This window comes from Rhamphochromis longiceps, linkage group LG18 (genome assembly GCF_057381845.1).
Source record: "Rhamphochromis longiceps isolate RC_006_pf linkage group LG18, R_longiceps_female_GT1.1, whole genome shotgun sequence".
NCBI classification, from domain to species: domain Eukaryota; kingdom Metazoa; phylum Chordata; class Actinopteri; order Cichliformes; family Cichlidae; genus Rhamphochromis; species Rhamphochromis longiceps.
In genome coordinates this window covers 21,409,641-21,436,396 of record NC_140574.1, presented here as the reverse complement: position 1 = coordinate 21,436,396, position 26,756 = coordinate 21,409,641, and the positions used below count along the sequence as shown (strand labels likewise).

The 26,756-nt window shown below is 42.0% G+C and overlaps 1 protein-coding gene across 3 annotated transcripts in view; it reads right to left on the bottom strand.

Moving 5' to 3' along the window:
* The window catches only part of kcnab1b (potassium voltage-gated channel subfamily A regulatory beta subunit 1b), a 44,170-nt gene extending 19,470 nt beyond the window's left edge, over positions 1-24,700 (bottom strand). The window contains exons 1-3 of one of the 3 annotated variants that reach the window (XM_085388418.1): positions 24,542-24,700; positions 24,193-24,437; positions 4,180-4,223 (exon numbers count right to left, since the gene is read on the bottom strand). In XM_085388418.1, coding sequence (XP_085244544.1) covers positions 4,180-4,223; positions 24,193-24,437; positions 24,542-24,700 — 448 coding nt within the window. Of the gene's footprint in view, positions 1-4,179; positions 4,224-14,386; positions 14,906-15,689; positions 16,221-24,192 lie in introns of those variants that run through there. The other 2 variants (XM_085388417.1, XM_085388416.1) reach the window with 2 other exon arrangements.
* Positions 24,701-26,756: the final 2,056 nt, after the last annotated feature.

The window sequence follows — 26,756 nt, the reverse complement described above, 5'->3', positions numbered from 1 at the left end:
GTCGATAAACACTTCACTGACATCTATTGGTCTGGAAAGGGTTACTATGACATTTCCAAGGCTTTGGGACTCAGTGAACCACAGCGAGAGCCATTATCCTCAAATGTAGAAAATCTGGAACAGTGGTGAACCTTCCCAGCAGAGGCCAGACCGACTCATCCAGGAGGTCAAAAAGGAACAAAAAGAACTGCAGGCCTCACTTGTCTCAAACAAGAGAGGGACTGTGCAGAAATGTCCTCCTTTTTTGATCAGCAGTAAGAGAAAACTGCTGCTAATCAAAAAAGACACAAAGGCTCATCTCACATTTGTGAAAACAACTTGATGACACCTAAGACTTTTAGGAAAATAATCTGTGGACTGATGAGATAAAAACTGAACATTTTTGAAAGGTTAAATCCCCATTACATATGCATAAAATTTATACATCATTTCATACAAAACAAATCCTGCCAACAGTCAAATATGTTGGTCATAGTTTGACAGTCTGGGGCTTCTTTGCTTCTTCAGGAGCTGGACAACTTGCATTAAATGATGGAAACAGAAACAGAATAAATTCTGTCCTTCTCTACCAGAAAATCCTGAAGGAGAATGTCCGGCCATCACTTTGTGTCTGGAAGCTCAAGCTTGCTTGGGTTGAGCAGTAAACACACACGCAAGTCCACCTCTGAATGTCTAAGAAATAAGATTATGAAGGTTTTGAAGTGTCCCATTTCCAGACAGAGGACGTCAGAGGACGTCAGAGGACGGAGTGAGATGCTTTGGCATGACCTTGAACAATCTGTTCATGCTTGAAAACCCTCCAGTGAGGCTGAATTAAAACAATTCTGCTCCACAGTCTTTCACAGTTCCTCCACAGAAATGAGAAAGACTCATTGTCAGTAATCACAAATGCTTGACTGCAGTTCTTGCTGCCAAGAGTGACACAACCAGTTATTAGGTTTGGGTGGTAATCAGTTTTTCCCACTGGGCCAGGTGGATTTGGATAGCTATTTTCCCCTTAATAAATGAAACCATCAATCTTTGGAATAAATGATGATTTTGATTATCTGAAACATTTAAGTGTGACAAATCAAAATGGGGGCAAATACTTTTTTTTACAGCATTTAACATAAACATTTATTAATATATAGCAGATGTTGTATTAAGGCTGATGAACTGAGAACAATTCCCCAAACTTTATTTAAGCATAAAATTCTTGGTTTTGCTGACCTGAAGCAGATTCCTGAAGTGGGAACAAAGGCTTCTTTTATACCAATGAAAACTGAATAATCCACACCCTGCTTGTGAAATCCAGTATGCAATCTATTAAACATCTGTGGACTGCACTGATGTGCAGTAATCTTGTCTATACTGTAGACAGACACCCTTAGAGTCTCTGTCCTTCTTTAGTATAGGATGAAGACAGCTATTGTTAGAATTTATCTGTTGTCTCAGTTTTCTCTTGCCTGCTCCTGTCACATAAAGCTTGTCACTATCGCCCACTAATAAGAAATAATTGAAAAGCTGGTGTAAAATCTGTAGCCAAATGCGTCAGAAGTATAACACCAGGCTGGTGTTGGCTCAGCCTGATTTTTTTTAAAACTGGCACGGACCAAAAAGAAGAAAAAAATCAATTAAATTGTTACGTGCAGGTTAGTTTTAAAAACACAGCTGCAAAACTAAGTTATTCAGACACTCTGTATTGAGACAAATAATAAATTACCAGTGCTCCTTTCTATAGAGGAAAGGTGATAAAATAAATGAATGTAATGTAAGAAATAATGCAGCTGAATCTGTAACCAGTGGTCTTTACTCAAGAAAGTAATGTATTACGCATGATTTGTTGTTTCTTTTTCCTTTTTTAACGCATTACATACTTAATTACTACCAGAAAAAGTAATTTATTACAGTATTTCGTACTTCATGTAGCCTTACCAGGTAACAGTGTTAACTTTGGACTAGAATCCGACAAACTTTTTTATTTTATTTATATATCTTTCTTGTAGTATTTAACACAAAATATAAAATATAAAACATAGACATAGCTTCTGGTTGAATTAAGGCCGGTTTAGAAATACCTTAAACCTGCATTCTATCTGAAGGCCACCAGATGGCAATAGATCTTGTTGCAAAATTACTTCTGGTCCTTCAGACGCTGATGCGAAACAGCTTTCTGTCTTGACCTTTGTAAACATTTTCCGTACAGTTTTTGGACTCAGCAGTGACATCACGGTAGCTACGTCTATCTTTTATACTACGCATGGTTCTTCGCTAGCTTTGCATTAGCATGCTGTCTGTGTAGATTAGCGCGTTGCTCTGTCAGCTAGCCACAGAGAGGAGTGAAGTTCTAACATTGAAAGAGGTGAAGTGAAGTGATTTTTTTTAATCTTTAATGGGTTTTTTTGCAGTTCTTCGATTCCTGGTGAGCTCTGCTATCATTCCCTTCCCTATTCTACCCCAGTTGTTAACCATTCATCCCTCTTTGTAGGCAAATACCTCTGCAAAAAGACACAACCGCAGTACCATTAGCATTAGCTGACTTCATTAAGCATTAGCAATAATAATGGAGTTGTTTCTATCCTGAATGCAGTTTGCATCATCCTCTTGTCCTTTTCTGAAATAAAAAATAATAATGTTCATATCATCACTTCTCAGAAGTTCCCCTTTGTCCTCCTCCCTGTACACGAAAAAAGTCAGCTGATTGTAGTGCTGGAAGAAAAATTATTTTTCTTTCTATTCACCATTTGCGCAGATAATTGAAGAGCCATTGTAAACTAACAACATAATTATAACTGCAGTGTGACTACTATATTTAGCACGGTAATGCATTACATTGCTGCATAAAAATGTGATTAGCCCAGTCTGACCGTCTGTATCCAACACATTAAGGAAAAACATTTTGTTGCCAAGAGTTTGAGGAGAGGGTTATTATCACCCGTGTCTTTACAGTATAGTGAAGGTGTCACCAGCTATTGGTCAATGTAGCTTTGCACAAACACTGGAAAGAACATCTAAAAGGGGACTGTGCCCAGACCTGAAATGCTCTGTATACTTTAAATATTCTCCTTGTTTCCTGTTGTACTCACAGAGCCTATATAAAAGATGGATGTACTCTGGTACAGGACAGCGACGTCAATACTTAGACCTACAGTTAATCTAACAGCCAAACAGCAGCCAAAACCCCTAGTTGCTGAAAAAGTGTGTCCAATTGTATAGAAGTCTATGAGAAAATGGCATTACCTCCCAACTGATCTATGACATCAGCCATAACTTTCCTAGCGAGTTTAAAACAAACAAATAAGCAAAAAACCCCAAAACATCTCAGTTGTATGTCTTTGAATACAACACAAGCTGGCTAAGCTCAGCTCTTATATGAAGCCAGTGGTTGTGCTAAACTAAGATAACAGGCCCCTTAGATTCAGCGTCTAACCCTCCAGAGAGTGAATAACTATATTTCCAAAACTTCCACTGATCCTAATAAAAAAGCTAAAATGACGTGTTTTCATCCTCACAGTGAAATTATATTATTTTGGTTCCTTTCCTCTGCAGAAAACTGGTGCAGGGAGGAATCAATGTTTTGCTCAAGGGCACTGCTGTGTAGCTCAGGCTTGCCGATATAAAGAAGGGAAACGAATTCCCTTTAGCTGATGAATGTTCATTCTCTTCACTACTCCTCCCTCCTGCTCGCTGTGGTGTGGCTTAATCTACAAGTAAAAAATCACTATGATTAACGTAATCATTTACAGTTTGTCTGCTGGGCCTGGGCAGCACCGCTCCTTCGCTTTGTCCCCCTTTCAAGGAACTTGTCCCACACACAATAGGCATTAACGCACGAACACAGTCCTATCAAGATGAGTCATAATGAGAGTATTTACCCTGTGGTGTGTGTTGGATATATGTGATAATTGAGCAACTTGTTTGCTGAAACCAGTGCTATTGATTAAATATTAACAGGAAAAATGCTCTGCAAACAGCTTTCTGTTGTCTCTCGTGACTTTCCGTACATATAAAAGATGCATGAGGTTTAGAAACGGGTGAAACTATATGAATGAATTAAATAAAAAGAAAGAAAAAATACCTGTCCCCTTCAGCTTAGCTCTTATGTTCTCTCTCTACACGCCGAGGCACACGGAGGCGGCGACTTGACACTTTGATTCGTATGATTTTTATTATTTACTAATGCTAATTAGTTGTACTCACCGAGCCCCAGACAGGAGACACGCAGCCCAGATTTCCCCAGGTTCCTATGAAGAAATAACACGATTAAGAAAACTATTTATTTAGACTTAAAATGTCATCAGTCGACTGTGCCCCTGTAGTTCATGAACCAAAAATTTCTGCATAAACAAGGACAGAATCAGTGTGGCTTCCAAATCATGGCGAGAGGCTGAAATGAAATAACATGCAGCAATTAGGGCACTTAGAGTATAGAGCAGGAATTTGAGAATGCAGGGTGTGGTGTGTTATGCTGGATCAAGAGGAGATTCGCCTAAACTGATAATCACCTTTATCTCAGGTGATCATGAATCATAATTGAGAGATTACAGTCGGAGGACAGTTGATTTATTTACTCAATACAGAGCTTCAGTTCTCTGAAGGAACAGGGAGGCCCTCAAGGACCGTGAAATGTATTTCACTGATAAATAAAAAAAATATTGTTTTCACTGTGACACTTTTTGACAAGTGTTGCCCTTTGCATCTCCCCTCTAATTTGAAACACAGTGTCTTCTTTTGCAAGATTTCAGGGGGCACCTTAGTCCTCTAAGACCTCCGGCCTTTTACTTTTCTTTTATTTTCTAGAAGTGGAGGCGTCTTTGTTCGCTTTAAAACAGTGAGGCTGACATATCTGCATTCCCTAATGCGGCCTAATGTGACCCTTCTTTTGTCTTAAGTAATCTAGCACCTATGAACCTTGCACAGTTGTATGTGACCCAGTAATACGCTCACCAGCCACTTCCTTAAGTTCACCTTCTCATCTGATAATTATTGATATTATCTTATCAGCCAGTCATGGCGGCGCATTTAGGCATAGTCAATACAACCTGCTGAAGTTCAAACTGAGCAGAAATCTGATTTAAGGCACTTGTTCGTGACTTAGTTCTGATCTGTTGAGATTTTCGCACACAACCATCTCTAGAGTTTACAGAGAATGGTCTGAAAGAGAGAAAATACCCAATAAGCAGAAGTTCTCCAGCTGAAAATGCATCAATGATCAGGTCTTAGGACAATGGCCAAACGCATTTGAACTGATATGTATGCAAGGGTAGGTACCTCTGAATGCATGACACATTGAACAGATGAGCTACAGCAGCAGAGGTTCTTAGCTGACTCACTTCTGTCAGCTCTGAACAGGAAACGGAGGTGAGAGTTTTCATGGGCTCATCAAAACTAGACAACAGAAGATTAGAAAAACAGTGCCCGGTCTGATGAGTCTCAATTTCCGATGTGTCATTCAGATGGTATTTGCTGTAAACAACATGAAAGCATGGATCCATCCTGCTTTCTATCAGCTGTTCAGGCTGCTGGTGTGTACCACCTGGTGTGTTGGGGACATTTTCTTGGCACACTTTGGACCCCTTAGTATAAACAGCCTCCCTGAGCATTGTTGCTAACCATATCCATCTCTTTATGACCACAGTGTACCCATCTTTTGATGGTTGGTTCATTATCTCAGACACCACATTATCTCAGACTGCTTTTTAAAAACTTGACAAGGAGTTTACTGTGCTCAGATGGCCTTAATCCAAAAAGGCACCTTTAAGTTTTAGTAGAACTGGGGATTCACGTCATGGATGTCCAGCTGACAAATCTGCAGAAACTGTGTGACGCTATCATGTCAACATGGACCAAAATGTCCGAGGATTGTTTCCAGCACCTTGTTCCATCTACAGTATACCACAAAGAATTAAGACAATTCTGAAGGCAAAAGCCGGTTCAACACAAAACTACCAAGGTGTATCTAATAAAGTTTCTCCTCGATAACAGTTCTATTACATCCAGCTGATTTCTAGCACTGTAATAAGGCACTTTCAACTCTCATTATCAGCATGGAAGATAAACTAAGACATCAGGCTTCTTACCACACTTCACTCAGAGTCTCAACTCAGCACTTCACATTTAGTTTTATAATCTGCACCATTTCAAGTCCAACTGTGAGGGGAACTCATGTGGTGCGAGCATTTAATTGCTTAACGCAGACGACGACTGCAAGAGCAGAATGTTCTCCGCCCCAGACGCCACAGGTGTCTCTGCACACTGTGATGGATGTACACTGCTGGTGAAAGAAAACTGTGACAAGGGGATTGAAAACCCTGCCAATGGAAATTACATGAAGGTCGTGAAATTGAGTCATTGTCTTTTGACAGAATTATCAAGGGCACATACACAAAACCACTTTATTCTGAGATGGGGGAAAAAGTGAAAATAGGAACAGAAAGTACCTCCAATTATGGTCTGGGGATTGTGCCTTCTGTTCTTGTTTTGCAGGCATTTACTCATTACAACAAATGAGGCTGTAAAAAATGCCAGCAGTCGTTTTCTTGTGCCTGACAACTAATGGCCTGTGCCTGTCTAGATGAAGGCGGGCTAATTCGAGCCTGCGCTGTCTAACTGCGCCCTTAGCCAATTCAATTAGGTGTCCAGCATGGCGAAGCATCAGTCATCGAGTCAGTAGTTCGACCCGGCTGCCAAGATCAAAGGGTAAAACATATAAATGAAAGTGTTTACATGTATACAAGACGATATGTGAATTCAGTGATGTATTGAGTAATTTATGTGCCATAACTGCTTGACAGGAGACAGATCTCACTGCTGTCACAAATCGTGGGATGCATTCTTATTTCTCACATGGTGGAGGAGTTTGCATATTGGATCCTCCATCTCTCTGATGTATTATGGAGTGGGATCTATGATCCACGAAAGTGTGGGGGAAGGGCTGGACTGTGGCTTAGAAGTGTGTTACTAACTCACTCTGTGTGTGTTTGGTCGGCCTGGGGAAGGGGGGGGCGCAATCGAGGACAAACCTCACTTGATGTTAAGGAATGTGCATTGGTGCGTTTATTGCCATTAATTCTGGCTAAAGTGTCAACCTAATGCTTGGACCTGCTTCAAATTGTGGCTGCATCTGCCTTGGATCTTCGTTTATGATGTTTTCATGTTTGCAGTGAATCATTCGTGCATACTCTCCCCACTATAAACAAGCTGGCAGGCACATTCCATTCCCAAATAAAGCTGGCTGTCCTTGAACAAAACGCTAACTTCATATCTGGAGTTCCTCCAGCAGCTCAATGTGAAACGTTTGCGTGCTACTTCGAATTCACACAGTCCGCCTTAATCAGAAGGTAAAAAACCCCCACAAACAAACAAACAAAAGAAAATAAAAACTGATGTTCAGCAGCTGGAGAAGCTGCCTTGCTACTGCTTTCTAGTTAGCAGTGTTGTGGTCAAGACGTCAGGAAGCAGCAGCAGCAGCAGCAGCGCGCTGGAAAACACGGTTTATGGGCATCTTTCTTTGCCTTTAGACAACAATTCTGATGGCAAAAGAGCCAAACGGGACAGGCCAAAAAAAAAAAAAAAAAAAAAAAAAAGGAAAACACGGTTTATTAACCACACAACCTGCTACAGAGCAGAAATAGAACTGTCCATGCCTCAGATGTAGATGCCAGCACCTTCCAAAGAGCCTAATGACTCAGGAGATTTACAGCATGGCCTTTGCAAACTAAAAATAGACAATATACAGCTTTGTATTTTACATATAATCTAGTAGATGGTAACATAAACATGTAAAAGAGAGAGCAGCTTGTCTGAACACAAGTTGCACATAAACAAATTTGCGAGGCAGCGAGAGTGGCCCCTCATGCTTGATTGGTCCCCAAAAGAAGCCTTGAAGTAAAATGACAAATGAGTCATATGATGACGCCCCCTCAACACAAACCTGTCACCACTTATGAGCATCCGGTGAGCTCCTACTGTATGTAGCCCTTTCTATTCTTAGTAGATCTCTAGCCAAAGAAAAAATATATCAACAAATGTGTGATATATTATGCTTTTTATTGAGCTGAAGCATTTTGAGGAATGGCCTCCTACTGTAGAAGAGTGAAACACTCATTTGGTTCTCAAGTCACATACATTTTTTCTTAACAACATTGGATTGTTCAAATCAATAACTGTCAACAAACACTGTCAAGGTTTTGGGTAAATGGATAAACTTCCTCACTGGCAGGGGATTAATGCAGAATAAGCAAGCCCACGCGAGCCAACCTTGATGGGGATTAGACAACACCCATTTCCACGGCTTCCACTGCTTTCTGTGCCATCTGTAAAATTCTGCACAGGGGAGAAAGTCGGGTCATATGCTGGATATATCAAAACCACACTCTGTGTGAACGGGACAACAAGGGAAATAAAATCATGCACTTTTTGCTTGGGGCGAAAAGTGAATAGATTAAGTGTGGAGGGAAAAAAATGCAGCAGAGTTGCATGGAAGAAAAAAAAAACGCTGATGAAGGTGATGAATGAAGATAAGGAGACGGGGAGCTACGAGGAGACAAAAAGAGACACGAGCAACAGACTCGAGCTTGCAGTTGCAAGTCCAAGCCCCGAGTCTAAGCAGATCAAACGCCCTCTACAGATAACGCATTCTATATGACACAGAATGGGAAATGGGAAATGACAGCCAGCTCCCTACAGGGGCTTGTGTGGTGTGTGTGCTCGTGTGTGAGTTTGCGATTGTGTGCGTAATAAAGAGGCCAGAGTCTGGACACGACTTCCTGCTTCGTTTTTTCCACAGGGCCGACAGTGTCGACATTGCGTTGGTTCTTTCCGTTTTCCGTGCCTTGCAATCAGACTCACACAAACGGGATTTTAGAAGCCTGCATTGTTACATTTGATTGTTATTCGTTAATTTAAACGCCTCTCAAGTGACTGATGGGTAGAGGATCTCACACAAAGTAGCTATTTTAGGAAGGGGCACATGACTGAAGCTGTTGACCCTGTATTGAAAAACATGTGGGCAGATCTGAAGTGGTTGATTCAGTATGGTGTGGATTTTAGAGAGTTAGGCAACATGGGAATTATATGATAACTAGCATGATAACTAGAAAAACCTGGCTGGCTGTGGTTTCAATACAGCACATGCTGCATGCAAGCTTTCTTTTCTTTGCTTAAATTTGAACGTAGACGTGTAAATATTTTGATCTCAAAGCATTTTGTGAGATTAATAGGTGGGTTTTTTTGGGCGAGAGTGAAGATGTGCTCGGCTCTGCCAGCGAGCATTGCTGCAGTGTGCACGTGCTGCATTTAGACACATGCAGCAGTGCTTTCTTTCTGTTTTTGCTTCCCCTTTGTGATTACAGAGGCTATTAAGGAGAAAAGGATAATATTGTTTTCATTGCAAGGCAACACTTTAATAAAATCACTGTGCTTACAGAAAGCCATCTCGGCTGTGACCTTTAATTAAAATGCAGCGAGTCCCTGCAAACTCCCTAGCTTTTTTAACTGAGAGATTGTGTGGTACTTATCCTCGGGGGCTTGTTTGGTCTTTGGGCAGAGTGGAGCTCCATGCTACAGGGCTCCTGTTGTGCAACACCCTGGCTCACATTATTAAATCTACACATCATTGCAAAACGGTTGAGACAAGCACTGGAGTAAGTGGTGTTGCAACATGAAGTGTTTGTTTTCGCTGAAGGTCGATGAAGACTTTTGATTTGTAGCGAAAAAGAACAAGTCGGAGAGTGAAAACAAACTGCCAAGTGCAAAAGCAGCACGATCGGCTGCGTGAGTGCAGACGTGTGTGAAGGCATGCAAGGCGCAAATGCACCTGCGCACATCACACACAGATCATCAAGGTTCACGGTCGTATGCACACAGGAGGAGGTAACAAAGCAAGCAAGGGTATTTTGTGGATCCGTAATGACAGAAAACTGCACTTTATGCTCCAACAACTTGTGGTAAAAATGCAGGAAATGTTGCATAGAGATATTATTTGTGAATACATTGTTGTTGTTAAGTTTTGTAAAAATTTCAGTCATTTTGTTGTGGATATGTGTTTTCTTTCAAGTGTTGATGTGGTTAGGAACAAGGTAAAGATTTAGTTCGCAATGGGCTCCAGCAGTGAGTGTCAAAACTCGAGAAAGAAAGAATCCTGTGCATATCTGGCTACTTTTTCCACTGTAGTTTTCGAATATATCAATCAGAAAATAACGATCATTATCTCTGTATAGGAAATAACAATCATAGCATCACTATAAGGGCTCAGAAATGTTAGCAAATTTCTAGATGGATGTGAAGGAACGTACAAAGAAGTGGAAAAATTTGAGGGAAAAATATATTTGTCTTTGACAAAAACTGATCATAACAAAGAGCAGGAGGGAAAAAAGTTTATTGGGCTCTGTTGGCTAGCACAGCATGCAACACATCAGGGCACGACCACAGGGTAATTAACCTTTAAAGCCTGAACTGTGAATTAAATTGTGAAAAAATTCTGTTTTGTTTTTTTAAACGAATGTTTGTTGAACCTTCTGACAAATTAAAAAAGAAAGAAATTAAGTATTGATATGCCAATATGAGTTTTAATTTTTGATATTTGCTATATCCCATATACCTGCACAAATGCCGGCGACAACGTCAGGCACTTATGTCGATTACGTAGACTCTACGGAGCGTCACACAGAAGTCTAAATCAGGCATACATGCAGTCAGCCCCAGATTCACACACGTGACCTCAATAGCTCTCATGATAGTGGGGTGAGGCTATGTATCGGCCCCCATGCTGTTAATGAGAAACGCCTTTTTTCACACTTTGGGTCACGTGATGACTCACGTGATTAATAGGAGGACCACCTCCAAAGGGATGGTTCTACTAGGGGCAGAAACCTTGCGCTCTACTTCAGTTGTTTGAGAACTGAAGAAGCCTCTTGGATGAGTCCAGTTCCCTCCTTCCAAGCACTCGAGATCTTGTACTCACATTAATATACTGCTTTTCTAGTTTTACCGACCATTCAAACCTCTTTACTACAAATTACATATTAACAGTGCATTCACAGCACTTTATTCTATAAACTTAAAACACTCAATTTACCTATTATCTGTGGCCAGTTGAGAACTGCCAGTTAACCTAACCTGCATGTCTATGGACTGTGGGAGTCCATAGTCCATAGTCCTTGACTGAGCAGATTGAAATATGGCAACAAGACAGCCCCTGCTGGCTCTGTGACTACAAAATAAAATATGAGCCATCACAGATTTTTAAGCTTCACCCTGATACGACCTGAACAAACGACGTCCATACTCCTTAGATGTTAATGATTAAGGTGCCCCTGGAGAAATGGTCCTTTTTAACAAACCTAATTTAACCCTATTTGTTTTTTCTGTAAGGTCTGATCGCCTGTCGGCTTATTGAATCGAGGGCCTCAAAAGGCTTGAGGCACACTAGACGGAAAGAATCAGAATCACTCAGTTTGCTGCACTTGGACAAATGGGAGGAAACTCTCTTACAGTTTTCTTCCAAATTTTTCATCCCCTCATGTGAGAGTGCAACAAAACAAAGCGAGAGTACCTTAAAATGACCAGTATGAACCACATTTTCTGGCTATTCTGTGTGCACAAGAAAAAAACAACAAAAAAACCTTCTTTTGTACGGCTGCCTCGTGCATTACTCACGCCGTCAACACGCAGATGTATGCACAGCACAGGAGGCCTCTCTCTCTGCTGCCCGCTGATAAGCTTGCATCCAAAGAAACCAACAGAAGGGTTTTTTTTTTTTGCATGCCCATCTGCAGCGCAGCTCCGAACCAACCAAGCGGAACCTTCCCCAAACCTCCTGAACTGCCAAAAGGCCTCGCTGCCTAATGACTGTTATGTACTACAATCCCAGCAACCAGGGGCTCCCTACCAGCGACCAGATATAATGTGCACAACTTGTGAAGCTGACGTCACATTTTGTTACATCCCCAAATTTTGGGCCAGTTTTATACGCTTTTTGTGGCTTTGCGTATTATTTTAAGAGGAGGAAGAGATTAGGCAGCACTGAAAGGTTGCAACCAGGGACCCTACAATTAGAACTCCACTATATTTGGATTACCATAACAACTAAAATGCTGGGGGTGGTGGTATTATTAGTTTATGCCTGCTTGCTCTGTGCACTACTTCTCCTGCTTTCACTTGCTATACGCCTTCAGATGTTCCCAGTGTGGAGCCTCAATGGCGTCAAATGCCCATACACTCAAGGATATATAATGCAATGCGTGAACGCATACACCCACAATCGCACAAAGTCTCAGTGTGATTTGTTATCACACAGAGAAAAACTTCAAAGAATTTGTTGTACACAGATTTAGTACTTGGACTTGGCTTCACTTCAAGAGAAAGAGATTCCCTGTCAGATGGCGTCCGAAGCAATACGAGTTTCTAACTGAACAGCTTTGGGTCGAATGTTTGGAAGGAGAAAGGCAGCCTGAAAGATGGAGGAGCAGAAAATATCAGACAAACAGGGAGCAAAGAGGGGACGTGACTGATAAGAGTTTTCATCCAATATTTGTTTCTCTGTGGTGAAAACAGGGGATTTGCTGAGGGCTTGGAGCAAGCTTCACTATGAAAGCACTCCAGCTGTTTTCACAAAAAGCTACAGTGATAATCAGATTTTGAGAACTTTGAAAAGTGCGGCACAATTTCAAAATCAATTTACCCGCATAATAGGGGGGGATTAAATAAATAAATAAAAATGATGTAAACGGGGAACCCAGTTCTCACAATGAAGACTTGTTTAGCACCGAGAGCAGATTGAAAATGGCCATTACGATGTTGTTATGGAAACGAGATGAGATTGTATGACAAGCAGACACTTATCACAGTTAGCTGCTCAGCAGCCAATCTGCCCAGAATCTGCTAATTCCCTCTTTTTGTCTGAACTGACCTGCGTGCCCTAATTTGCTTTTTCATTCAGCCTCCTAATTCTTCTTCATTCTGCGTCTTTTTGTTTTTCCATTCTCTCTTGTCTTTCACCATCCTCTCCATCTCTCTTGATCTCGACACTGCGAACGGTGATGTCACCCTCTCCAGCGAGTTAACGGTGTGAGGTGAAAGCTACAATTTTGCTCCCGTGGTCTGGGTTAAGAGCCCACTCGCTGAGATAAGAGCGCATTGTTTACTTGGCCCAGCCTTGTTACAACTCCCACACAGACGCACATGGAGAGCTCTACCGCCCGTCACTGCTCAGCTACTGTCACACTTTCCAGAATGTACTGTAAGGTTGCGGCCACTTATTGAGAGCTCCGCGTGGCATTGACAAAGTATTAAAGCCAGACTTTAATTACAAAAACTGGATGTGATTTAGATGCACTGAATAGTCTGTTTATCTGACTATACTGAGTGCACTTTACCATAATGCCAGACACCTATTTTAGAATATTTTCATGCACATTAGTTTGGCTTTTGCTTCTCCCACCACTATCAATACTGCTTCTTTGTCTTCTTTTTATACTAGAGGCCTCATACTCCAATTTATCGTGACGTATCCTGTTGTGTTTCTTTTTTTTCAGCATAAATTCTTGTGCACAAGTGCCTGCAACTTCATAACAGTTCTACTATTAGGATTTCTCTGCGCCGAGATCACCGGTGTGATGATTTGCATGCTGGTTATGTTTTTACAAATCATCTAATTTTCATTATATTAGTATGGTGATGTCTTTGTGTCAGCAGGGTTTTCTGTGCATAGTTTTTGGTCGTATCATATATGATAAGTAATAATTCTTCAGAATGTGTCCCCTATATGGGCACCAGTAATGAACGTCAGCATTTGAACTGTGCCAGAAAGAGGTCAAATCTGGTCAGCGTTTAAAATCAACGTTATAAATATGCTTTTAATATAACGTTCAAGTCTGACTAAAGGTCCTAATCTTAAAGCGTTTTTATCAGTGACTGCTATATTAAACCGTCTTCTCTCTTCCTCTCTCACTCTTTTCAAATTACACTTGCAGCCACTTAAATTCACATGTTCACGTCTGGAGCTCAAAGCAAAGCCAACAGCATAAACTGTCCCAGATCGTAGATTGCTGCGCTAATAACTGTGGAATTAAGGATGCCAATAAATTTGCATACTTGGAAAAAAAACCCATGTCTGTACTTTTCTGTCTTTCTTTCTTGACACACACACACAACATCCCACTCATCACCTGTCACCGCTCACATATCTTCATTTTTTCCCTTCTTCTCTTTTTTCCACCTTATTATCTTGTGTTTTCTTTCAAATTCGTTTCTTTTTCCTCACAGTGAAAATTATGAGAGCTTTTCACACCACACACTGGGAAACTGGGAAAAGAGGGGAGAGGAGTAAACTAACTATAAGCAGAGCTCCTCTTTCTTCCTCACTCTCTTCTCTCCACACAGCCTTCATCTCCTCAAGTTTACGTACCGGTACTTCATGCCGGTGAGCTTTGCCGTCGACTCCTTGAGGCTGTGGTGGTAGCGGTGGGTGAAGGACCCCAGGCTGCGAGCTATTAGGGCCACTGTGCGGAACCGGGCACGTGCCTGGCTGGCTGTGTTGGGGCTCGTTGCGTTCTGCTTGCTGTGCTCGCCATTTCGAGGGGCCTTGAGCCCGTGATCTGTACATGCAAAGGACACCTGCATGGCTCGAGGCAAAGGCCGCTAGAGCTGCTCTGTTTTAGTCCTTAAAGTGCTTAAGAGTCTTTTTTATTTCTAGTCTGCAGAACTAAGCTTATGTGAAGTTGAAAATCAAAGGTCCGTGCCAATTCCGGCCGCTGATTCTCATATGGAGATGGCAGTAGGAAGTGATGCACGGCTTTATTCCATCTCTTTTCAGAGAATTTTCTCAAAGTTATGCTACGTGAAGCTCAGGCATATCAGCGGCGGTCCCGGTCAGTGTGTGTGTGTGTGTGTGAGGCGCTGAGATCCTGAGCTGGTCTGGCTCCACCTGAAAAGATGGGAGAGGATGGAGATGGAGGGAGAAGGACATGAATGAGTTGCTTGTAGAGCTGTCTGTTTAAGATGAGCACTTGACTAAAGGAGAAAAAAAATATACTGCTAAAACCAGAAAAAAGACTGATCTGACAAAAAAACCTGTGAGACCTCTTTGTAATTTCTCCTTGTGCTGCTTTCTTCAGTTTCAGTTCTTCAGTAACGCCTCCTCCTCACATGTCTGAGCTGCTTTGTCATGGCGAGGCAAAGAATGAGCACAAGTTTTTTTCTTACATTTCTGTCACATTTATCTCTTTCTCTCTGCGCTGTTCCCTCATCTCTCTGTCTATATCTTCCATTCCACCTCAACTTTTGGCTCTTCTTTTCTGGTTACTCAGCCTTTAACCCTTCATTTTTTTAATTCTTTAATTTATGTTTTTGTTAGTGTGCTCAAGGTTTTGTCAGGCGACCAGGACTTGTGGGTGTCTCTGGAGTCCACCTTGCTCTCCAATCACAGCTAAGCCTTCTAGTCAAACACCTGGTGTGAGGAGAGTAACACTGCACCACCACATCGGGTGCTCAGCAACACACACACACACACACACGCATGCTCACCCGCACGCACACACACACACACACACGCTCACAGACAGTGTCTCACTCCTGTCACACATCTTAAAAATAAGGTCATGCTTTCACAGAAACGCAAATGCTCGCGAATAAATGCTGCACATGCACAAGCATTTCTGGCATTTGCTTCCACACGTGAACCAAATCTTCATTTACACAAGTGCTCTTACACGCAGCGAGTTGCCGGCGCTCTGTGAGAAACAAGGACGGAGCTGGATGAGAGTCTTGATTGATGCTCCTTCTCCTGGAACTTTGAGAGCGATCAAGCGCTGTTACGTGCTGAGCGGGGGTCCCAGAAAGATCTGCATCCCAGCTGAAGCGGCATTTCCCACAGATGTCCTCAGACCTGGCAAACAGCCTTGTCCCGTCTCCAAAGTCCTCGAGCAAGTAGCAGAGCTTTTATGGTCCCCGGCTTTGCAGCAAGTGGACTCTGTGTGATAAAGGGACCCTGGAACAGCAATGGACGAGCAGAGAGGAGGAGGAGGAGAAAGGAGGATGCATGGTTTCTCACTTCAGGGAGAAGAGGACAGATGCAGTGAGGAGGCGAGGAGCAGCGCGTGATTAGAGTAGAGAGAGTGAGCCAGTAACTGAATGAGGAAGAGAGACTGTGTGTATAGGCTCCTGACTCTCACTGACTGGCTCAGAACTGCAGTGTTTTTCACTATGGCGCCACACAATCGGAGAGAGAGAGGGAGAGAGAGAGAGAGGTAGATTCTGAATGGGAATCAAGAAGACTGAGTTGCTGCGACTTTAATTAGTTGAAGAAAATCCACTTTAGGGTGAATGATAGATACAACAGGCATGCTTTGCTTAACTGTGCATGTCTAGTAAAACATTTCACTTGCTTCCCTCGCTGTCTTATGTTTGCCGTTGCAGTGATTGCCCCGCTTGCATACATACGCACTCACTTCCACTCTACGACCTACAAGCATATCACAAATTTCGAGCTATGCTTGAGAGTCTTGTAAGAGTCAAATGAAGCATACACCATGTGTTCAAGCGGTGCAGCATCTTACTTTCTTCCCTCGCTGAGCACTAATGTAACAATGCAGGACTTCACGGTTCATTGAACATCCCTAAACCCTGAGGCCAGAACTGCCTTATTTAGTTCTTTGTGATTAGAGTTGTTAAGAACAGACATGTGTAAAAATCTGTGGGATCTCGTGTTTATTGTCCAGAGCAGTTAATGGGTCAGTGGGAGCATTTGGGAGGTGGATTTTCTGAGTGTGGGATGTGAGATTTTTATGCAATCTGAGAAAAGTATATTTTGTTCTGTATTATTCAGTGTGCAGAAATGTGTTTGATGTGTGGTTCACGGGAACGCTGAAGACTGCAGTTGTAAGATTTTTACTCTGTCTTTTTAAGTTAATAGAATTATAAGAAAACAAATACCAGCAGGGCCGGAGTTTCAAACTCCTACAATGTTAAAAAGCCTCTACACCAAAACACGAGCAATACACTGATGTGGGTTAAGAATTAAAACAAAAATGTAGGACTTGGAATTTCTGCAATGGCCAGTCTCCCTGCTTACACACAGGACCTGCTGAGACCTTATTCTAGCACTCAGCCTCTCTGATCATCTAATCAGGGTCTTTGAACTCTTTTCACGCGGTGACCACACTTCTGAGGCTGTAACTCCTAAACTGTGGAACCTTCCTAAGCCCATCATGTGGGTTGAATCAGTAGTTTATTTCACGCAGTTGCTGAAAACTTTCTATGGGCAATCTTTTCCTTAATCGCTTTAATTACTGTATATATTTTTACTGTAGTTCCTACCAAATGTGTGCAAAGAATTATGTATGCATAGATGAATGTAATACTGAATCATATGGATACGTACACTTCTTTAATGTATAGAAAAGTTATTATTATAGGTGCAACTCTGACATGCATTTCTCAAATTCCTGCCTCGAGTTATTCTCAGAGTCCAAGGGGATAACTCTAAAGACATCATCGAGTCTATTTCTTACAGGCTGTGGAGCCTCAGAAAGCATTACACAAATCTTGCTTCCCTATGACAAGTGAACTGATAATGAAGTGTTAAACTGACAGAGAGCGCCTTTAAACCAGGCAACCCTTGAGAAACGGCGGCATCAGCTCTGGTGTGCTTCTACTTCTGCATCTTCCACGGCCTCTTTGCCTGCCAGCGAACTTGACGTTGGCTTGATCGTGTTTTTCCTCGGTGCTCTGGAGAGGTTACTAAGTCACAAGCATCCCTCTAATGTCACCGGCACCTCCGGGCTCCAGTTTCCTCCCCGTTGAGCCCATTTAAAAAGTGTGTCAGTCAAAAGCGTCAACTAGAACTGTTACAGTCTCGGCTGGAATCCCCAGCGGTCGATAACGCCGTTACCCTGAGGCAAACTGCTCGTCTCTAATTGCTCTGGTAAGAACCTATAATAAGAGCTCTAAAACGTTGTTGCTAAGATGCAAACCCCTATAAAATGAGTTCTCGTGTTGAGGCGAGCAACCGTAACGCTGCACTGAGGAGGCTGAATCCCTTTACAGTAACATAACCCTGGATTTCCAGCAGCGTGGAACATCTGTCCGCCCGTCTCTCTGCAACGTCGTGCATTTAAAAGTCATTTTCTCCCTTGCTATAGCTGCCATACAGAGAAAAATCCTCGAGCGCATTAGATTCTCATTATTAATTATAGCCCTGTAAACACTCTGATAGATTTTTGTGTCTGGCATTTTATTCTCCAGTTCAAAAGGCTACTAAGTGTCTGATAACCGTCCTTATCAGCCGTAACCTCCTGTTGAGGAAATGAGGCAGAACGAGGGGAAAACCTTTCCAAGGAGTCAGTGATGTCATCGCTGCAGCAGTACCACCTCTCTCTGCTCAATTACATCTTTCCCTAGGTAGTATTTTTTCGCTCATTCCTCTTTTTGCTTACATATTTTCCCTCTCTTTTTCTCCTCCTCTCCCCTCATCTCTTCCCTCCAAATAGCCCCTTTAAACAGTGCTCTTCCTCAGTCCAAGTCCAGAGTCCCTTTCCCTGTGCTGCAGGCTACAGAGTGCAAGTCATTATGATGCATTGTGCGCACAACACCTCAGAGGGAGCATTGGTTGTTTAATCTGCCCTAATAGGGTGGTACTACTCTGTGTAGAGATAATGGTCACAGCTATTAAGCCCCATAAATTCCACTGCAGGCCAGCAAGCATGCATGAAATACTGATGAGGAAGCTTCAGTCTGAATCGGACACGAGTGGCTGCAAAAGGCAAGGTCATGCTTATGACTACAACCATCCGTCGCCTGCAGAATCAAACCCCCGTCGCTCATATGATCGCCTCATCGTCATTACTGCCATTACAGTCATTGCTATACAATCAGCATTATTTAACTCTTAGCATTGTGACATCTTTAATTAATATCGTCATTACCACTGGTTGGCCAGCTTCTGCCACAGCTTCATCTCCATTTGGATCCACTCTTTATATGGTGACGTGGATGAATGCTGACAACTTTATTATGTCAGCCCCCACAGATGCCTCATGACCTTATTTGCATACCAAGCGAGCATACGTCCGCATTGTCGAATACTGAATAATAACAGGGAGGAAATGCAGGTGCATTTGTTTTAATGCTGGAGCACTCAAGGGTTCATAGTAGATTCAATATAGATGAAAGGTTTGCGTACCTGCAGAATGTAAGCAGACACGGGAGTTTTTATGAAACAACATTTTTCCAGGGTAACAGCTTATCCTAAATGAGCTGGCAAGTGGATGACTAATGACTATTTTTAGTCTGGAAAAGCCCTGGGAGAAAATAAAGGGATCTGCTGGAAGTGAAAACATAAGAGTGGCTCTGGAAACTTTCATGACATTTCCTGACAATCAGCATTTTTTAATTCTGATGTTAAAAATGAATGCAAGCTTGTTTTAGCCACTGAAAAAGCAGGATTTTTTGCAATCCACAAGTCAAAATGTCGGTTGTTATCTTAAAATTGGTACAACAACATTTGCTTTACTGGAAGATCCATAAATCTAGAAATAGGCTTCTAGTGTCCTTTCTTTCTTCTTATTTCTCACATTAGAAATAGTAAGTAATAGTAAGTAGTACATGTTGTTCCAGGATCAACATTGCAAGTGACCAATCAGAATGTTTTGACGTCATACTTTTGCGACTTCGGGAAAAACACAAAACTGTACTTAAGCTGCGAGAAACCGCCTCTGTCCGCCAATCAACGGACCCTGACCCTGACTCTAACCCTTTAATAAACGCTAAGCAGAACTGATATTGTCCTTGAAACACTGGAATTTCATAAATGCATGAATGGCTTCGCGCGCCGAAGAATAACTTTAAGTGGCTTCTCAAGGCTCTCTGAAGTTAAAAATTCAGTGACCTGCTGAACAGTTGATCTTTTCTGAGAATTTGCCATTTCTCACATGTAGCATGTCTTGCTCTGGTGCCTGCCAAAATCCAAGCCTGCACCTGCATTTCAAAGACCAAAGGCTTTTGTAAACAAGGATCTGGCTTTGGGCTATAGTGTCACCATTTGTGTGCATGTGTGTTGGTGTTTGAGAGATGGAGGTCATTAGTTTATCAGACAGCCATACCCATCAACCCCTATAGGTTTCTCTTGTTTCACATTAAAAATGTTCTGGAAAATAGTTCTCCTGTGATGAATTCTTTACCTTTTGAATATGGATGGCCTCATAGGAACAGTGGTTTTATGAAAAACACCATGTGCAACCTCAGTGACTAATGACTAAAAAAGAGGAAGCTACCTGTAGGCTATTCACCCTCATACACTGTTTAGTGGATTTGTGCTTAGCTCTGCCAGTATTTGAGGCACTGCAAAGGAAATGCTAAAACCCCACTAAGGATATTAACAGATTTAAATTGTTTGTTTGCAGTAAAATATTAAAAATACACCATTTTAATTGAGTTATGGACTTTTGTGCAATGTAGAACCAACTTTCATTTGCCTGTGTGTTATTAGAAATGAGGTCAGGACAAGAAAGGTTTGGAGCTAAATGAAGAGTTTCGTGGCAAGTTTTAGATTAGAAGACCAAGCTCAAGTATGCACATTGATGCTGGAGTTAGAGCCTGAGACCAGAGCGGAAATAAAGGAAACACCTAGCTTGGGTCTGTCTGTGAAAAAAGTCCACCTACTAAAACCTCAAAAGCTTACTAATTAGCGTGGTATTTGCCCACAAGCAGAAGGATCTACCTTCACTGGCCACTTCATTAGGTACCCTTGTTCGACTGCTCTTTAGAGAGAATATCTAAGCAGACAATCATGGGGCAGCAACTCAGTGCATTTAAGCCTGTAGACATGGTCAAGATGAAACGATGGAGTTCAAACTGAGCATCAGAATGGGGGAGAAAGGTGATTTAAGAGACTATGAATGTAGCGTGGTTGCTGATGGTCTCACAAACTGGTGATTTACTGGGATTCGTCTCTAGGGTTTACAGAGAATGGTCTGAAAAAAGAAAACATTCAGTGAGGGAAAAATGCCCTGTTGATGCCAGAAGTAAGAGGCAAAGACCAGACTGCTTTGAGCTGATAGAAAGCCAGTAATAATTCAAACAACCACTCATTACAACCAAGGTCTGCAAAATCTCTGAAAGCACAACCAATCCAAACTTAAAGCAGATGGGCTACAGCAGTAGAAGATCACACCAGGTGACTAATAACAGGAAACTCAGGCTACAAATCACACAGACTCACCGAAATTGGACAATAGTATGTATACTGGTAAATCATCGCCTGGTCCGATGAGATTCGATCTCTGCCGAAACATTCAGATGGTAGGGTTAGAATTTGGCATAAACAGCATTAAAAGCTGCTTTGTTATTTAGGCTACTGGTAATGCAATGGTGAGGTTTCCTGAAAATCTCATTGAATTCACTGCAGTCAAGTGGCCATCACAGTCACCAGATCTCAATTAATTAGAGCACCTTTGGGATCTCGGGCTCTTGTTCACGAGTGATGGGAAAAGGGAGTGTGAGATCGGATTGGTGCTACGGCTGCAGTGACGAGAACGATGTACGGGGTCCATTGTGGTGAAGAGAGAGCTGAGAGTAAAAGCGAAGCTCTCGATTTACTGGTCGATCTACGTCCTTACCCTCACCCATGGTCACAAGCTGTGGGTAGTGACCAAAAGAATGAGATCGCGTATACAAGCGGCAGAAATTAGCTTCCTCTTAAGGGTGAGAATTTTGGCCATCCGGGAGGGACTCAGAGTAGAGCTGCTGCTCCTCCACATTGAAAGGAACCAGCTGAGGTGGTTCAGGCATCTGATATGGATGCCTCCTGGGTGAGGTGTACCTGGCATGTTCCACCGGGAGGAGGCCCCAGAGAGAGATTACACGACACATGCTGGAGAGATTATATCTCTTGGGTGCACTGGGAAAGCCTTGGTGTTCCCCCGGACAAGCTGGAGGAGGTGGCTGGGGAGAGGGAGGTCTGGGCTTTTCTGCTTAGCCTGCTGCCCCGACGATCCAGTCCCAGATAAGCAGAAGAAGACGGATGGATGGACCTTTGGGATGTGGTACAACAGGAGATTTACATCATGGATGTGCAGCTGACAAATCTGCACCAACTGTGTTTTGCTATCATATCAATATAGCTCGACATCTCTGAAGAATATTTCCAACACTTTGCTGAATCAATAGTTCGAAGAATTAAGGCAGCTCTGAAGGCAAAAAAGGGTCCAACCCAGTACTAGCAAGGTATACCTAATCAAATGCTCAACACTGCACAGTTTGACAGCTACATATCGAATTTCTTTGCTTTGGCTGAGAAAATAAAAAACCTCTAGAGCACATGTGTCAAAGTCAAGGCCCGCGGGCCACATCCGGCTCGGCGTACATTTATATCCGGGCCGCGAGATCATTTTATATAGATTTATTATTATTGTTATGCATGGCCCGGCGATATGAGGTGCTAATAATATACAAACAACAGATCCCATAATGCAGCGTTGCAGCCTCCTTGCTGAACGCTAGGCTAACTGGGAACATTCCCGTGTCAATCAAGTCGAACTTCTGTTATTGCGAAGCTAGCCGCTCACAATGGTGGAGAGAAAAGTTGATTCTGAAAGCAGAGCCTTTCAGCGCCAGTGGGTGACTGAATATATGTTTACAGATATTGGTAAATAAGACACACGGGGTGTCTTATTAGTGGAGCTAATGCGGCTGTAATTAAGGAATTTAAGACGGCACTACAGACAAAACATCAGGATAAGCTGAAAAACCTAAACGCAGAGCAGAAACTACAGAAAGTAGAAGAGCTAAAGAAGAATCTGACATTTCAGCAGATGTTTTTCACCAGAGCAAAATCACAAAGTGAAGCTGTTGTGAAAGCAAGTTTTATTGTAGCAGAGGAGAGAGCCAAATCAGCCCGTTACCACTCTGAAGAGCTGCATGATGAAGGTGTGCGACGTCTTGTGTCCAGACAAAATGCAGAGTTTGGCAAATATGAGCCTGAGGAGAAATACGATTGCTGATCGGGTTTGTGAGATGGCCACTGATTTAAGAACACAGTTGTGTGAAAGAAGCAAGAACTTTATTGCACACTCTCTTGCTGTGGATGGAAGTGTAGATATGATGGACATTGCACAGCTGGCCATCTTCATCCGTGGTTAAAGTTAAAGTTGATTATTTTTAAGTTTATTTAATCTGGAATAATATTCCTGTCTATTTTTATTCATATTTATGTTTAAAAAACATTGTTTTAGTGTGTTCAATAAATGTTTATCTTGTTTGGCCCACGACCTAAAGTGTGCCTTGAGTTTTGGCCCCCTGTGCAATTGAGTTTGACACCCCCGCTCTAGAGTCTCTAATCTGAAAATACAAGCAACAACCAGCAGAAGAGAAGAGGGAAGAGGCCACCACGTTTCTGCATAAATAAAATGTACAGAATTTATTTTTAATTTTACAGATTTCCAGAGTCTCATGCGTTCATTCACCTAAATCTTTCCAGAGGAGGCAAATATTTTCCTGTTACCGTGGTACATGAATACACTTTTAAATCTAAATCTCACAGAGTAATGTCCTCTCTGTGCACAAAAAGATCTGCTCCCTCTCACAGCCTCTTCCTTTTTATACTAATCAAATTTGTATTTTGGCTTTGTATTTGGCGAGCTTACAAAAACCATTAAAAACCCCCCAAAACATTTCAGAAACAAGACATAAATTCTAAAAAAATGTTGCTCCATTTAATGATATAACTGATTATTAAAAACAATCAGCTCAAATGTCAGGCTTTCTTCATTTCTTATTCGCATTATTTTTCAATCTTTTCATGCTACTGCAACTTGCGGATTCACTGAGGGCACAGCGGTTTTTCTGATTGTAGCCTCATGTAACTAAAATATTAGGTCTACTTAAGGAGCAGGAATTAGAGCTAAAAGTCGCTGGGCTATGTGAGAGTCTTATTACCACAAAGTGATGAGAAGTATTTAGCAGGCAGAGACCCCGCTGAGAAGAATTAAACTTTAATCCTCACTTCCAGTGTTTTAGCGATCATACACATTGAAGTGAAGCGAAAAACAGGCCGCTGGTTGGTGACAGTCAAGTCACGCTTACTTAAGCTGCACCTTAATGCAGAATGAACATAATCCAAATTTGATGCATGAAACTTGCTTAAAATTTCTCACATGCAGCACGAACAGTACAGAGGGGGATTTTTTTTCATGCACCTTCTAAAGAACAGAATCCTACCTGTAGACCATGCTGGCACAAGGTTGGGGAGATGCCTGGAACAAATGATTTTGTACATGAAGAAGATCCTCTAAGGTGTGCTGCTCTTGAGGTCTGTGGTCTTCAAGAGCTCCTACAGGACAGCTGTTGAGGCTCGAGAAGTGCACCCGGGTTCCTGCCCCCTGCCTCTGCTGGATGGAACTGGAGCAGCGATCCAGCCTCGGCCCCCCTCTTTGCCTGGGCACAGGGATCTCACTGCAGGCTGCCTTCAGATACATGTTTAGATCAGACTTGTGTCACACAGGCCGATTGGATGCTTTCTTTTGCTCGCAAATCTCTTTCAATATATTTAGGCGTATGGTGTACTTACATCTCCATGTAAGTACATTGCAATGGCGCTCATGCGGGACAACAGAAGATATCCGTATTTGTTTGCTGAAGAGTTTTTGGCATGCCAAAGGCTAACGTTGCGATAGAGACTAATACCCTGACACAATTTCCATAGATGTTGCCTATCAAACAAGAACATGTGTGCTTGGAAGATCAGACAAGCACACAAACAGTATCAAGAGGAGACAAGAGGGGAGAGGGGGTCAGAAACATAACTCTGAGCCATGCCTGTGATGTCAACTTTATTCTTAGACTGACCGACAAATTAAAGGACAAAGACAGCTTTTGTTTGAGCTCTTGGCCGCGGTGAGAGAAACCCGCTAGTCTGTGAGGCGAGCCGAACAAAGCCACGGGGATATTTCTGTCTGCCCGTCAGAAATATCTTCCTGATACATCTGTTACATGTACAGCCAATTCAAGCTGCAGCCGCGAACAAGACCTGGCCCACCTAGTCTACTCCGGTACTTAAAGTCCTTCAAAGCAAAGGATGACAGACAGGTATGAGTTTGATCATGGTGAACACACATATTACACTGTCTTATCAAGAGGCAACTTCACATGAAGGTAAGAGTAATGGACCCTGCTATTGTTACTAGTGCAATGTTGGTAAGGTGATAATGAGTTAGCTCTAGAAGTGTCCAAAGGTACATTCAGGGGATGCCAAACCCAAAAAAGCATGGCTATCATGTTTCGAGAACTATCTGCACCACTAAAGGCACTCAGTATTTTTTACAGATACAAATGTAATGTTTTTTATGACCCACGCTTATGGTTTCTAATGATATCAGCTAATATTCAAGAATTATTGAAGCTTGGAAAGACACCAAGCTTACTGCCATTATTTGTGCCGCACTGCATTTGAACACGCCATGATTTTCTAATATAATAGAGTAACATAGGAAGGAAGCACACGAGGCCAATAAAATGTAATTTCCCAGTTGTGGCCACAGAGATATCTGCAGTGTTGGGAAGGTTACTTTTAAAATGTATTCCACTACAGATTACAGAATACATGCCCCAAAATGTATTTTGTAACATATTCCGTTACGTTACTCAATGAGAGTAACGTATTCTGAATACTTTGGATTACTTAATATATTATCATGCTTTTTTACAACTACATGAATGTACTATTGCTGTGTGATTTATTACTATTACTGAAGGTTACTCGCCATAATACCAACTAGATTTTTAAATCTTAATATAAAATGAGTAACAGTAGGTGGACATTAGGTAAGGCTGCACTTTTTGCAGTCATCTCGTATAGAAAAGTATTCGGCGCGTATATAAAACAGGTCCGCGGCTCCGAACCGTAGTAAAGTGACCTCTGGCTAATGCGTCGGTTCTGTGTCGGGCTCGTAGCCGAAAACTAGCTTTACTTTGTTGTCTGGGTCAAGTTTGCTAGTGAGAGACAGAGAGAGGCGTTGAAAGGCTGCTCCAGCGAAACTTATTGTTTCGGGGGAAAACACGAACACAGTGTACAGTCGAGTCTTAATAGGTTACTTACAACTGGGCTCGTCAGGCACTCTTTTTGGCTGCAGTGGTTATTATTATATTTACATGCTTCCAGCTCCCGTTTCTGCTCGTTGACAGCTCGTACTTTTCCACTTTTTCTCCCTCCCTCGCTCACAGACACATAACGGTTATGGCAGTCCATTCTCTCTGCAGCATGGACTACACTGCCCATGAGGCTACATTCTTTAGGGCTATGCCTGTAACACTCTGCCTATAGCCTTCATATTAAATCATTTTTAAAAAATAAATTCTTCACGTCATTATGAGAGGCGAGATTGAGACACAGGCATTTGAGCCTCTTAATGCGTGTTTTGTTTGGGTTTCCACCAGCGTGGAATTACCAAAAATAGAGATGGCATAGCCTAACATATGAAACAGGAGAAGACCGCCATGTAATCCCTTTACTTCAGCAAAGTAACTGTATTCTGAATACCACCTTTTAACGGAATACAGTTACTCATATTTTGTATTTTAATCACGTAACGGCGGTACATGTATTCCGTCACTCCCAACACTGGATATCTGTTAAGCAAAACCATACAAAACCGTATTTATTATTCAGGACTCTATCATTAGATTACTTGCTAGACTTCTCTCTTTTTTTATATGACTTGAAAAACCTTGAATTCATGTATTTTATTATTATTAGAGATGTTTTCATGTAACCTGATTTTTTGTTT